At 53.4% G+C, this 14,966-nt stretch overlaps 2 protein-coding genes across 6 annotated transcripts in view; one reads left to right on the top strand and one right to left on the bottom strand.

Moving 5' to 3' along the window:
- Positions 1-3,893, top strand: part of B3GNTL1 (UDP-GlcNAc:betaGal beta-1,3-N-acetylglucosaminyltransferase like 1) — a 115,957-nt gene extending 112,064 nt beyond the window's left edge. For 2 of the 3 annotated variants that reach the window (XM_082679822.1, XM_082679824.1), the window contains 2 exons: positions 2,078-2,182; positions 3,784-3,893. In XM_082679822.1, coding sequence (XP_082535948.1) covers positions 2,078-2,158 — 81 coding nt within the window. In that variant the 3' untranslated portion in view covers positions 2,159-2,182; positions 3,784-3,893. Of the gene's footprint in view, positions 1-2,077; positions 2,183-3,783 lie in introns of those variants that run through there. The other variant, XM_082679823.1, reaches the window with a different exon arrangement.
- Positions 3,894-6,610: 2,717 nt separating this feature from the next.
- Positions 6,611-14,966, bottom strand: part of TBCD (tubulin folding cofactor D) — a 177,164-nt gene continuing 168,808 nt past the window's right edge. For 2 of the 3 annotated variants that reach the window (XM_082679819.1, XM_082679821.1), the window contains 3 exons: positions 14,373-14,479; positions 12,025-12,109; positions 6,611-6,863 (listed from right to left, as the gene is read on the bottom strand). In XM_082679819.1, the coding sequence (XP_082535945.1) occupies positions 6,618-6,863; positions 12,025-12,109; positions 14,373-14,479 (438 nt within the window). In that variant the 3' untranslated portion in view covers positions 6,611-6,617. Of the gene's footprint in view, positions 6,869-12,024; positions 12,110-14,372; positions 14,480-14,966 lie in introns of all 3 variants that reach the window. The other variant, XM_082679820.1, reaches the window with a different exon arrangement.

Here is a 14,966-nt window from a genome sequence, read left to right as displayed (position 1 = left end):
TTGGTGAGAAACCCTCATCTTCTCCAGTCAGGAAATGGCATCTGTGTGTGTTGGGTATGCATGTGGATTTGGCGCTGTTTCTGGAGTCTTGGCCTTTTTCTACGCATCTGTCATGGACCATTACTGACTATAGCTTATGATGTTCACCATGAGTAAGGATAGTCTTCCTTCATTATTCTTTTTAGAACTTTTCTCACGTTTTTCTTGTTTGAATAAACTTTATTGAATTCTTAACACCTTCGGAAAATGGCCTAAGTGTGGCCCACCAGCTGCTTCTGTAAATGAAGTTTTACTAGAACACAGAGGACGTATGGCCACAAAGCCGTAAATGCTAACCATCTGCCCTTTAAGAAAACTCTGCGGCCTCTGTTCCAGAACCGGCTGCACAGTTTAACGGGCGACGTGCCCTCCCCCAGCGCCGCCCGATTCTGTACTTGCTCCGCTAATCCGTTTGGTGCAGAGTGCATGTCTGCGGGCCATGTGAGAGTTGGCTGTGTTTCTGGGGGTCCGGTCTCCTCCACGTCATGCTTGAGGCCTGCTTTCCTCTTCCCGTTGGCGCTTCGGGACCCAGCCGTGGGCATCACACCAGAGCTTCTCATGGAGGGTCCTGACGCTCTTCACGGGTCGTGGGGTAGCCATGTCTTCTGCTTCGCTAGACAACGCCCAGGAGGCCAGGCCAGGGGACACGCCCAGAGGCAGGGAGGGAGGGGTCCCTCTAGGCCTCACGACTGGACTGTGGGGTTCATTTCCATCTGATCCCTGCTGAGGCCAAGACCTTTCCCGCATCTGTCAGGCGTGTGGATTTCCTGTGTCCTGATGTTTCTGATCAGCTTCTTGTCCACGGGATTGTGTGTCTTCTCCTGACCCGAGGAGTCCTCTGTACCCTCTGGGTTCTAGTCCTTGTTGGTTTCACGTCTGACCTTTTTAATTCTCTTAAGGGGGTGTGTCCACTCATGGACACATGAGTACCTTCCCGGTGGCCCCTTTACAAGCCCAGGTCTGTGGCTGGGCTGGCCCTGAACCCACGTGTATTTCCTTTGAAAACTTGGAAGCAGAGAGAGAATGGGAGGAGAAAACGGGGGCTAAGAACAGACAGCAGGTAGAGGACAGAATGTGGAAATTTCAGGTGTTTTCCAGGTAGAATGGTTTTCATTTAAATACTTCTAGCAAAGCCCAGGTAACAGCAGTAAGAGGAGCAGAAACAGCCCAGGACAAGGGTGATTCCCTGTGTTGGGCCCAAGGACAGACGGATGACACCCAACAGGAAGAAGTGTGGTGGTCAGGCAGCCCCTCCCACGTCCTGGCAGAGAGGCCCGCGCTTTGTTGGTTATGGAGGCAGAAGGGGACCTGGCAGGTGGCGCTGGGACAAGGGACAGGAGCCTGCAGATGTTTCCTGAAACCCCGCCGTGGCCCCGCACAGGAGGGCGGCCGAAGCAGCACCAGTGCACGGGCCCAGCTGAAGAGTTTGGGGACCCACCCCCAAGTCCCGCACCAACAAGGGTACAGGGAAGACGTGGGCAGGGACTGCCTCCTGTCTCGGCCGTGGGGGTGGGTACGGAGCAGGAGGCGGGAGCTGGCTGTTGGGTCACAGTTTCTGTCCCCAGGGCTGCCTCCCACCTGTGGCCCTGCAGAGGCCATGGGGGTGGGGCAAGGGGGCCACCATGGAGACCCCAGGACCAGTCAGGACAGGGGAAGCTGGCTCTGCCTTGGACCAAGAAATGAGCGGAAGGGACTGCCCATGAGCCTCACCTCCTCCCCCGAGTCCCCGCGGGGGGCCAGCTGCCTCGTGCGGGGAGGGGCCGAGGCCAGGCTGGTGGAGGCACCTCAGAGGACCCCCTGCCCCCAGCCTCCCTGGTGACCTATGGGACATTGTGGCCAACTGCCAACAGGTTCCCTTCCGGCACTTTTCTCCTTCTGGACCCTCTCCTTTTAGCAGTGGAGCCGAAGTTCATAGTGGACCACCTAACAGGTGGCCACAGGCAACCCCAAACCCCAGGCCCCCAAGGGAGGCTCTTGGGGTCCCCAGTGCAGGCCAGGGGAGGCCTGGATAGAGCCAGACCTGTCGCTCCTCCCCCAGGACCTCACAGGGGGCGCATTTGAAGACAATCTGAGGTCACTGCACCTGCAGGAGGGCCGGGATTTCCTTCACTTCAGCTGACAGACCCATGGCAGCTGCTCCCAGGTATGTACGAGGCCCCCAGCAGCCGCAGCCCAGGGTCGAGAGCAAGGAGGGAAGGATGGCCTCGTGGCCCCCAGTGGGGAACGTGCCCGGTGGAGGGTGGCACCCAGATGCCCCTCAAATCCCCTTCACCAGGAGGGCGCGTCTTAGTGTTCTTATCGGGTGTGGTTTACGTGTGGTAAAGCACACAGCCGTGAGCACAAGCCTGAGGGGTGTTGTCCACACCCACCGTGTATCTCTGACACGTGTCCACACGTGTGTACAGATACCACAGACGGAGACATGGAGCAGAGGGCGTGGCCGCACAATGCACCCTCCCCAGAGAGCCTCCCCCGTGTCTGTGGCAGACGTTCTAGTCACTGCACGGCTCCCCAACGCCTGCCTCGTTCCCAGCTCTGGCCACTGTGGAAAGTCTGGTCCGTGTCTGGGTGGGTGGCTGGCTCCATCCATGTGGGGGGCCGCATGTGTGAGAGACATGGAACTAGACAAGGCCCACCCTGGGGACAGGGGCTGCGTGCTCACGGCTTGTCTGGTGGGGAGCTGACCCCTCACCAAGCGCAGCAGAGACCTGCGGGCGGAAGGGGAGGCCCCCGCTGTGCCTGGCGGGGGGCCGTGGGCGTGAGCGGTCAGGGGAGTGAGTCTCCTTCTCCGATTGGTCCTAAGTTGGATGTATGGCTAGAACTGGGGAAGCTGGCAGTTGTGACCATGTCCTGGCCATTGGGGACCAGTGGCTACACAGTTCTATGTTGGGACACGATCTGGAATTGTCCCTTTGTGCATCTGGTCTCTCGGTCCCAGGAGGCCAATGGCTTTTCCCTAAAGGTGACGCACGGCTGCTACCCCCGGGGGCCTGTCTCCTTGATCCAAGAACAAATCATTGACGTGTTGAATCATTGGTGCCATTAATGCTGGAGTTGAGTGATGATTCCCACTGATGGGAGCCCTGCCCTAACTTCATGTGAACAAGGCGGTAACTCCTGGGTCCGAGTAGGGTCAGGGGGCTTGAACAATCAGGAGTGGCCTCATTGTGGAGTCATGTCTGAGTCAGAATTCCCCGCCTTGGTGATTTAAAAGCATCAGGGTCTCTGCATGCAGAGTCTCGGAAGACCCTTCCCAAAGCACACGAGGTGTTGGTCAGAGGCAAGAGGATCAGTGCTCTGGCTACAGGACCTTCTAAAAATGCACGTTTATTTTTATACTGTATGCTACTATTGTCCGTTAAAAAGAAATTCTACGTGCTTTTAAAAATCTACATATTAGCCGTTATTCTTTTTGTTACATGGTCGTTGTTTATAGTTTTCTCTGCCCAACATCGTCTTTTGCACCTGCATTCACCTGGCAGCAGGAAAATGATCCCTAAGCTTTATCCACTAGAATCTGCCCCCAGAATCTGCCTGAAGATACTTCTGTCATCACAACTGGGAAGGGGGTTTGCTACTGGCATCTAGGTTGTTGCTAAACATTCTGCAACACACAGGACGGTCCCCACAACTAAGAATTATTCGACCTCAAATGTCAACAGTGTCAAGATTGGAAACCATCAGTGGCATTAAGGAGGTTTGTTTTATCTGTAACGACCTATTTTGTTCTTCCCTGAATGACAGCTGTACTAGCTTCAGTCCAGCCGAGGCGAATGGTTTTCTCTCAGCTCGATGAGGATCTCATTCCAGTGTTAAGTCCACTGTTGCCATCCAAGAGGGGCAGCTGCCCGGACCACCCAGTCTCCCAGCAGTTCTGCTGCAACGTGTCCAGACGTGAGCTTGTCCTGTTTGGGATCTTGCTTCTATCACCAAGTATGTGGCACCGTCTCCCGAGACCCCAGCTGCACACAGGGCAGGTTCTCTGGTGTCTCTTGACTTTGTTTTCATATTTGCCAGTTGTTTTTTTGGATAAAACTCCTTCAGATCTTCCAGTTTCCCAATTCTCTCTTCAGCCATGTCTAGGTGGTTGTTTAATTCATCCATTGAGCCTTTTCCCCCCTAATTTCCTCTTGATAATTTCTAACCCTTTTCAAAACTGAATTCATTTTATATTTTGTGTCTTTTGGGGTCTGATTTTATTAAGGTCTTGCTAATGGTGCCTTGTCTCTTTGTGCATTTTGTGCAATTTGGGGATGTGAGCTTATGTTCTTCTCTCTGTAGGGCTCAGCCTGCGTCCTTCCAGAGAGGGTTTTGTTTGCCTCCTCTGCCCAGTGTCTGTCAGCACCACTGGTTGGGGGCCATTGTGATCACATTCCTCTCCACTAGCACTGGGCAGAGACCAAGACAGATGTGCTCCTGTGGGGACCTACTTCTCACTCTCCTTGCTGCTGAGGGTACAGCTATTTAGGGCCCCAGCTGTATGTGGGGTCTGCTACGAGATTTGGCCCTGGGCCTTATGCTGTCACATCCACACTTCCCAGTCAGCCTCCAGGGCTCAGCAGACATGGATCCTGGGGACGCCAGGGACCTGCTCACTGGGATGGTTCACTCTGTGTCTGGGACATGGCCATGTGCTCACGGCCACACCGCTGCCCTCACATATCCTGTTTCAGGCACGAGGCTCCTTGCGGCTCTTCAGACCCACCCACCTCACTCCCACTGGGGCCACAGGTGCCCTTCTCTGCCCCTGGGGGGGTGTCTCCTGACCACTCCCTCTACCAGGTGGCAGCCCAGCACTGTCCACCCACCCCGAATTGCTTCAGACCACTGCTTTCCACGATGTCCACCTCTGCTGTTGTCTGCTTCTGGCCACGTCGTCAGTCATGAGGGGCGACTCCCCACAAAGCTGTCACCTGGACCCAGATGGGCTCCAAATGAAGGAGGAGGTTCCCAGCCACCAGGTGCCTGATGAGAACAGGTGCTGACCAGTAGGATCTGACATGGCCGAAGGTGTGCAGGGGCAGCTGGACACTGCCGGCTTTGTTGGTTTTCCTCGGGTTGCAAAGGTAGACCAGCAACGGAAGAAGAATTGCTTCATGACACAGTATCATCAATGTGGTAAACTGGCCTGTCTCCACGTCTCAGAGACCATGTCTCTGGAATCTTGGTGTTTTTTAAAAATTATGCTAAAAATGTTTCATTTTATTCCTTCTCAAAAGCTCCTTGTTTGGTTTTCTCAGCCAAGGTCTAGGTGCTGCTCTGTGGACCCTGCCTGCTGCAGCGATACAAGTGGGGCCTCCTGTCGCCACCCTGCAGGACCACGTGACAACGTCCACCAGCTATGGGGCCTCTGGCTGTTCTTCCATTGAAAATGGAAAACTCTCTACTTATTTTCAAGAGGAGACATGTTTTAAGGCTTAAATGAAATTAAAGTTAAAACCTCACGCAAGACTAACACGGGCTTCCACTCTCAGGGAAGGTCAGCGATCCCGGCATGTCCACTGGCTCAACTGGAGCAGGAGAAACTCACTTAGCAAAGGCAGCAGGAAAACACGTCTCAGGATTGTACCAACAACACCTACCGTGGCCTCCAGCCGTGGACCCGTGGGCGCGCACATCCCAGGAGAGGCAGTCTGTCCCGTGGCCCAGGTGCAGGAACACTGTCCTGGGCCCGTGGCTGGACGACTTCACCTCAGATGTTCTACTTGCCCGTCCACATCTGTCCTGCATCCAGACCTCAACCCGTGAAGCAGCAGGTGGAAGGGTGGGGATGGACCAGGAGCCTGCCACACAAAGGCTCCCGCAGGAGGTGGCCTGACCCCTCAGCACTGAGACTGGCCATGCAGGTGCTCAAGTGGGGAACCTTTACACACATCGGCCTCACTGGCCCCTGGACAGGCCAGCATGAGTGCCAGCCCATGTGGACAAAAGCAGCCTGTCTTTGCTTCAGAAACCCTGAGTGTGTACCCCATTCTGGACAAATGAAAAAAAAGGTTCAGACAATGTGGTTCTTCTCCCATCACCAGAGAACCACTTCCTGGAGGCCACATGTCGGCAGATCTATGAAGCCACTGACCGTGCCCTGCTTCCGTTGAGGGTTTGAGCTGCTGTCACAAGTCCCCTGTGTGGCTGAACTGGTCCTGGTGGGATTCTGAGAACACCGGTTGGCTCTTTCTGACTGAATGAAACTGCACGAGGGCAGGTGACGTGCGTGCGACCGCCGTGCGCGCTGGGCACTAGAATGGGGTGAGGAAGGAAGACAGCCCCCACCCGCGCTGCAAGAGAGACCCGGAGGCGGCGCTCAACGGCACCCACCCCCACCCCGAGGCATGGCACCTTCTCTGCCCCTGCAGCATCTGACATGTAACGTGAGTCACTCAGAGCTTGTGAGCGGCTACGAGCAAGCCCAACAAGGCCATGGTGGACGTGGCGACAGGACAGCACACGGGAGGCTGCAACCGGCCTGTTCCCCCCGGGGCCACCCCTCCCAGCGGGTCTCGGTGCAGGAGGCTACAACCCCCTCTGGTTCCAGCTCCCCCACCGGCACCAGTGTCAGGCACAGGCAGATACAGAGCTGCTCAGCACGTGATTTTATAAGTAAGACACAGGTTAGAGATAGGACAAATGCACCAACAGCCCAGGTCACTGTGGCACAGGATGCATGGAAGGAAATGCCACCTCCAGGTGACGAACTCCAGGTCCCTCACACGCACCAGCCAGACCGCCGCCGTCCGTCCAGGTCTTCCATGCCGACCATGCCCGGGCTCCTCCTCCCAGGCAGGCAGAGGCAAGGACTCAGCTTCCCGGACTGGCCTCAGCGGACACTGGGCTGCGGAGGACACATGACAGCGTCAGGCCGGTCAGCACCGTCTCCCCAGCCCTCCCTGGGTCACGCTTCCTGCAGGAAACTGCATCTGTGCCGCTTCCCCGAACGTGCCAGGAGCCCCGTTGCCAACATAACCTCTGGGCAGCAAGCAGGTGGGGAGGGTGACTATACTGTTCCCCCAACTTCATCCATCTGTGCGATATTTTCCTAATGTAGAAAGCACGTTTCCTTAGGAAGCCAGTGTTGTGTGTGGCCGTCACACAAGGAGAGGGGAGGGTTGACACTTGGCCTGCCATCCCTGTCACCTACAGTGTCACCTGGGGGCCGACCAGAGCTGCCCTCAGCCCGCATCTGAGGGGGTCCTGCAGGGGCCCCAGAGAAGGGCCAGGCAAGGCAGACACTAGTACAGCATGATCGGGGGGGAGGAAAGGGGGAAAAAGACATCACCTCAGAAATAACTTAGCCACAAGGAGAACAGAGAGTTAAGAGCACAGTGAAGAACTGAAGGACAATGAAGAGAGAGGCGGCTGAACGGAAGGCAGGCCATGACCATCTGGGCCCTGGGAAGGAAGGGCACCGCAGCCAGAGCCCTCCGCCCGGTGCCGCCCGTCCTGACTGCCGTACGTGGGGAAGGAATGCTGTCCTGATGGGCAGTCACTAACAAACAGCAGGAAAACTGCAGCAAGTTAACAGAAAGGGAAGTGAAATGGTAAAAATGTCGTTAACCGGGCTTCCCTGGTGGCACAGTGGTTGAGGGTCCGCCTGCCGATGCAGTGGACGCGGGTTCGTGCCTCGGTCCAGGAAGATCCCACATGCCGCGGAGCGGCTGGGCCCGTGAGCCATGGCCGCTGAGCCTGCGCGTCTGGAGCCTGTGCTCCACAATGGGAGAGGCCACAACAGTGAGAGGCCCGCGTACCGCAAAAAAAAAAAAAAAAGTCGTTAACCAATCCAAACAAAGACAAGAAAGGAGCAAAGAAACAAACAGGGTTGAACAGAAAATGGAAAGATGGCAAACGAACCCAGCAAATCCAAACTCACACATTAAATGTAAGTGGACAAAACACTCCAATTACCAAAAACGGTTAAACTGGATTAAAAAGAGATGAGGCCTATCTACTGTTCATAAGAAACACATTTAAATGTAGGAACACAGAAATTGAAAGTGAAATGATTAAAAAAGATAAACTACATAAACACTGATCAAAAACTGCGCTGTGGCTCTATAACACGAGACAAAGGGACTTCAGCCCCTCCTGTGGTTTCCCTGAGGATGAGAACAAGAACCGGGAGGGGCTCTGCCTGGGACCTGCTGCTGCAGCAAACACCCTGTGCTCTGGTTACTTAGCTCCTGTTCCCCCAACAAGGCTGCCTTCAACAAAAAAGTACAAAATACAACAAGAGGCAAGAAAAAGCAGTCTGAAGAGACAGTGCAAATGTAAGAACCAGACTCAGAAATGGCAGAGACGTTGGAACTATCAGACCAGGAATTTGAAACAGCTGTGATTAATATGCCAAGGACCCTAGTGGACAAAGTGGCACCACGCAGGGACAGACAATGTAAGCAGCGGTGGAAGCGCTGGAGACCACAAACACTGTAACTGAAACGGATGCCTCGGACGGGCTTGTCCTAAGACCAGATGTGGCCAAGGAAACAATCAGTGAACTTGAAGACAGGTCAACAGAAACTTCCCAAACTGAGAGGCAAAGAGAAACAAAAATGAAAAAAAAAAAAAGAATATCCAAGAACCGTGGGACAATTACAGAAAGATGTGCAACATCTCTGCTCCAAAAACCATAAAACACTGAGGGGGTCCATGCATGGACACACCATGTTCATGGTCAGAAGACTCAGAGCAGAGACATGACTTCTCACCAAATCGACCTTCAGGCTGCAGGCAACCTTGGCCAAACTCCTGAAGCACAAACTGAAAAGTTGATTCTACAGGTGGGGTGGGAACCCAATGGCCAGGAAGAGAAGACAATCATGGAGAAAAAAGGACCACAGGATTGAGACAACTGGGCACTGTGACCCACTGTGAGACCTAAACCCTGCATCTCTAGGACTGAGACCTACATCTGTATCTGTAGGACAGGCTGCGCTGGCTCACAGATGGACAGAGAGACCCAGAGAACAGACAGTCCAAGAGTAGAGCCACATGTGTGGCCTGACGACACGACGTAGCGAGAAGGGAGCTGGGTCAGCTAGATCGTGAGTCCAAACGTAAAAGGTAAAACAGTAAAGCTTTTAGAAAGAAACAGAGAATGTCAACCTGGAGGAGATCAAGATACCCCAAACAGGACCACGTTAGGTCTAAGGACAAGAAGGCCATCCCTGGAGGAGAGGACATTGGCAGGACGTGCGTCCAGAACAAGGTCCCTGAAGACAAAGTATAAAAAGACGGACAACCCGGAGAGAACATGAAAGATCTGACACATGACGAAAGACAATGTCCGAATGGCTCAGATCTCAGAAAAGGTGGTCACACTCCCGTCACCAGGGAAACCAGGGGGCCTACATCCTGGAGCTGCCACAGTGGCGCTAAGCACACACGTTGCCAGGGAGCACCCATCACTTTGGAATCTGCTTGTCAGCATTTCCCACCGTGAGTCCTCTGCCAGGTGAGTCCACCGGAAATGGGAACCAGTGACCCCCGCAGCCTGAGGCTCACGTCGGGGGTGTTCAGGGCAGGCAGCTGGGTGCGTGGAGACCTAGAACCACGCACTACAACCGCCATGCACTTCTGCCCGGACGTCCTTCCTCAACAGGAAGCTCTGAAACAGCCTCTCCAGAGCCAGGGTTCAAACCCAAGGCCAGAGGGACACAGCTGATGGGAACAGGAGGAGGGCATGCCCACTCGCCAGGACCACAGTCCGTGTTGCTGTGACCCACTCCAGCTCCTGCAGGACCCACAGACTGACGACAGACCGAATTCTGATTCTCTGCCAAGAACACACAAAACACAAAAAGTCTCAAGTCTCCCACAACCTGCAAGAACAGCTTGTGGCCCTCGAGCTCAGAAAACCGCAGCTACAACGCACACACCACACTTGCCGTGGAGGACGGCAACTTCAGCAGACACCAGCCGGCCCTGGGCGGCCCTGGAGGTGACAAAGTCCCAAGTGGGATGGGTGTCCTGGGGGCAACCGACACGGCGGAAGGCTGCTATGCTGCTCTGAGGGTGAGAGAGGCCAGGGCGCTCGGCAGAGGACTGGTCCTGGGTGCCGTGCTCCACAGGACACACGTGAGACGTGCCTGGCCGGAGAGAGCGTGCTGGCGGGGGCGGGGCGGGGGACAGGGCAAGCGGGAGCAGCAGCAGAAACACTGCCCCATCGCTTGGGGTGCCCCCAGGCTCAGCCCACGGGGAGGAGCTGGCAATGGGCACACAGTCTGGCTTGCAGGGTGAGGTTGGGGGCAGGTGGGAGAGGAGAGTGGAGGCCTCAGCTCTGCTCCCGTCCCACGGCCCTGCCAGGGCCGCCTCCCTGGGGTCCTGAAAGCCCTACGTGGACCGTGACATGGAAAGCGAGGCAGGCAGCATGGCCTGGAATGTTCTAGACCCTGGAATTCAAGGAAGGAGCTTGTTGGAGCTGCATTTGGAGGCCTCACAAAGAAGGGGCCCCGGGGAAATCAGTGAAGTTGGAGCACACCCTCACAGCATACACAAAAACAAACTCAGAATGGTTTAAAGACTTAAACATAAGACACGACACCGTAACACTCCTAGAAGAGAGGATAGGCAAAACATTCTCTGACATAAATTGTACCAATGTTTTCTTAGGTCAGTCTCCCAAGGCAACAAATAAAAAAAAAATAAACAAATGGTACCTAATCAAATTACAAGCTTTTGCTCAGCAAAGGAAACCATAAAAAAAAAACTGAAAAGACAACCTATGGAATGGGAGAAAATATTTGTAAATGATGCAACAGACAAGGGCTTAATCTCCAAAATACAAACGGCTCATACAACTCAACAACAAAAAACCCAATCAAAAAATAGGCAGAAAATCTTAATAGACATTTCTCCAAAGAAGACATACAGATGGCCAGTAGGCACATGAAAAAATGCTCAACATCACTAATTATTAGAGAAATGCAAATCAAACCTACAATGAGGTACCACCTCACACCAGTCAGAATGGCCTTCATTAAAAAGTCTACAAATAACAAATGCTGGAGAGGGTGTGGAGAAAAGGGAACCCTTTTACACTGTTGGTGGGAATGTAAGTTGGTGCAGCCACTATAGAAAACAGTGTGGAGGTTCCTCAGAAAACTAAAAATAGAATTACCATATGATCCAGCAATCCCACTCCTGGGCACATACCCAGACAAAACTATAATTCAAAAAGATACATGCACCCCTGTGTTCAGAGCAGCACTGTTCACAATAGCCAAGACATGGAAACAAGCAAAATGTCCAGTGACAGACGAATGGGTAAAGAAGATGTGGTTTATATACAATGGAATATTACTCAGCCATAAAAAGAACGAAATAATGCTATCTGCAGCAACACGGATGCAACTAGAGATTATCATACTAAGTGAAGTAAGTCAAAGAGGAAAACAAATACCATATGATATCACTTATATGTGGAATCTAAAATATGGCACAAATGAACCTATCTACAAAACAGAAACAGACTCACGGACATAGAGAACAGTCTTGTGGTTGTGGGGTGGGAAGGGAGAGGGAAGAACTGGGATGTTGGGATTAGAGATGCAAACCATTACATACAGGATGGATAAACAACAAGGTCCTACTGTATAGCACAGGGAACTATAATCGATATCCTGTGATAAACCATAATGGAAAAGAATATGAAAAGAAGAATGTCTGTATGTGTATAATTGAGTCACTTTGCTGTACAGCAGAGATTGGTACAACACTGTAAATCAACTATACTTCAATTTAAAAAATTAAATTAAAAAAATTTTTAAAAAACTTATAGCAGCTAGGATGTGGGAGTACTTAAATACTCAGTTTGGTCTACTGTTTGGATAATGATTAGTAAACACTTTAGATGTTATATTAAAAATTCTATTGATTAATAAATATTGAAAAAGCTAGAAAAATATTTTAAAATAGCGTCTATTTTAAATTGTAAGAAAAAGAAAAAGAAGGGGCCCCAGGTCCCCCATGTGGCCTGAGGGGACAGGTGGTTACCTTGGGGACGAGCTGAGGTCTGGGCACGCCCAGGAGGTCACACAGGCGGTTCCGCTGGGCTCTCACGACCGGGAGCTCTGCATCCCTGGGGAGGAGAAGAGGGGAGCAGCATCAGCCGCAGGAACAGTCCTGCAGTTAAACCTGCCAAGATCTGTAACTCTCACTACACTTCCTACCGGGTGTGCAGAAAACCCAAGGCACCTTAGATTAGGTAGGAATCAGGGGAAAAGGACGCCTCACTCCAGAACGTACACCCCGGCGAGCCTAGCTCGGGCAGGACACCTGCACAAGGCTTTGCTCCTGAGCCCTTTCTTGGGAAACTGCAGAGGACGAGCCCCACAAAACAGGGAGCCCCGTGAGGGGCACTCGGCCCCCAAACAGCCCAACCCAGGGGCGGGCGACAGGAAATGCTAAGACAGCGGCACAGATTTTATCCCATGGGTTTTAAGTTTTATTTGACTTTGAAAGCTGTTTACTTATAACTTTCATTAAAAACAAAAATTAAATTCAGCAATACCATAAAGAAAACTGGGCATGTTTTTCTTTTATAATAAGAAAAAATGAGTTATCTTTAAATCCTCTGGAAGGTTAACCCCGCCCTGAACTGTGAGAGGAGAAAGGCAGGCGTGGGGAACTCAGGGGAACTCTGGGACCCACTGGGTGTTGGTGGTTTCATGTCATGCTCCCTTCCCTGTCCTAGAGTGTGATGCAGAACGTGCCTCCGTGCTTTTAAAGCTGACAACGTAACAGAAAAATGTGTCCCGTCCCAGCTGCTCACAGAGCGGAGGCATCCACATTTCCTGAGGCCACGTTTTCTGCTCTGGAATTTTCACTGAGGCGCCCACAAGATGTTCACCAGAATGCCCTCCTGCTCGAGGCCAAGTATCTCCCTAGAAAACCTTAACACAGCCCTAAAACCAGAGGCCCTTTTCTGTCCTTCAGGCCACAGTGGCTCACGTCCGAGCAGGGGAGCTGGGCCGTCAGGCCAGGAACGGAAGCTGCATCAATGTGAGGTCTGTGCGGAGCTCAACCCTTGTAGGAACATCACTGTTCTGAGGGTAGTGCATGTGAGTAGGTTATGTACATCCTTTCCCGCGTAAGCAGAATGCACTGACCCCAGTGACGGAACCCAGTCCTGGGGGACCCTCATCACTGGTGCCTGAAAAGGCCGCTGCCTAAATAACCTCTGAACTTTGGTCCTGTGTCCAAAACGGGGCTGAGTGGTCACCCTGTAGGGGCAGTGCGAGCGCCTGAATGTGCATATGCACGTTTGTGAGTGTGTGTGCACGTGAGTGTGTACAGTGCCTGGAATGGGACAAGCGTCACTCCCGTGTTTGTCGTCATTCGGTGTTGCCCGCTGGACGCATGCTCACGGGCTACCCCTTCCCCTGCTTCCCCATCAGCCCCCTCCACCCCCATTCAACACCCCTCTTTCAAACCTGCCGCCCAAGCTCAGAGTTGAGGAGCCAACAGAGATGGCAGGAAACTGTGCCTAAAACGAACCTGGAGACCCAACCTGGAGCAAGGGCTGACCCTGGCTGTCTGGGAGGGAAGTGGGTGTCTGGGGTGGGAGGGAGGACAACTTATTCTTCCTGGTTCCCTCCGTCTGTTTGATTTTTGAATGTGTCCACATGTGGCCTTTTCCACCAAAAGTGAACAAAGGCCAGTGGACGGCTCTCCTCTGCAGCGAGTCTGGGCCTGGGGGCTCCTGCTGCAGCCACTCAACACCCTTCCGCTCCTAGGGGGCCACAACTGACACACGTGGCGTGTCCCCGAGGAGGGAGAAACTGCCTGCCACGCCACACACTCCCCTGCATTTCTGACACCACAGTTCAGGGAGCAGGAGCTGCCATTCTCGAGTGACTTCAACCCCAATAAACCGCAGAAACAGGTGCACCAGCGCCCACCAGCACCCAGAGCCGTGACGTGATCAACAGAAAAGCGACCACAGAGAAATAGGAAGTCAGCCTCTAACCAATCAGTGCTCAGAACAACCCACCTTTTCACTTACAAAAATTGTATTTGGGAAAAAATAATTTCACTTTGAAAATCTTCCAGCCTGAACACCCCAGGAAGATCCCCCTCCTCCCTCATCTGGCCGCCCAGCCCCTCTTGGGTGTAAGGAGTGAGCCTGTGCTACAGAAACGCGGACACGTGGGTGAGGAGAGATTGGTTACAGACACCACTGCCTCCTCGTAAACCCAGAGCTGAGGCGGAGGGCTGGAGCCCGTCTTCCCTCTTTGCTCTGGAGGGTTTTGGGAGAGACCACAAACAGGCTCTGGGCGTCCCGCTCACTTTGGCACTGCACCCGCCACACTCTCGGGAAGAGGGCAAGGGCCCATGCTCACCAGGCCGTGCAGTTGAGCACAGCCATGACCTCATCTAGGATGTCCGCAGCCACCACATCGTAGGTCAGCACCATCTCATACACCTGGCTGGCTGTGCTCTTCCGGATCTGGAGGGACAGAGCAAGTTGGTGGGAGGGGAAGGCCCATGACAGAGAGCAGAGCTGACGGGACTCTGCCCGGAAGCAGGGACAGGGCCCAGGCACCTCCCGGGGGCCCAGAGTCCAAGTAAAACAGGAAAGGCTCGCCGGACAGACAGTTAAGAGGAGCTGACCTTGGACCGCTGCTCAGGAGACCGTGGCCACAACCGATGAGTGACCATTAGATGCGCTCAGCCCGGGGCGCCCCGTTCCCCTGTGGTCCCCCAGAGGCCCTTATCAGGAGGAGCATCATTCTTACTGAAATCCTTCATTAAAAACCTGCACCTTATCAGAGAAGTCCTCTCACCTGCTTTCTTTTCTAGCTGTCCCTAGGGGGGGGACTTATTTCATGGAACAGGTGCTCTCGGAATCCCAAGGCCTAACCCCAGAGCTCCTGGTTTGGCAGGTCAAGGCCTGAGAATCTGCATTTCTGATCGTGGGGGGAGGGCCGTCCAGT

The sequence above is a fragment of the Grampus griseus genome (genome assembly GCF_964374135.1).
Source record: "Grampus griseus genome assembly, chromosome: 20".
NCBI lineage: Eukaryota > Metazoa > Chordata > Mammalia > Artiodactyla > Delphinidae > Grampus > Grampus griseus.
Note: the sequence above shows the minus strand (reverse complement) of the source record. Positions and strands in the feature narration are given on the sequence as shown.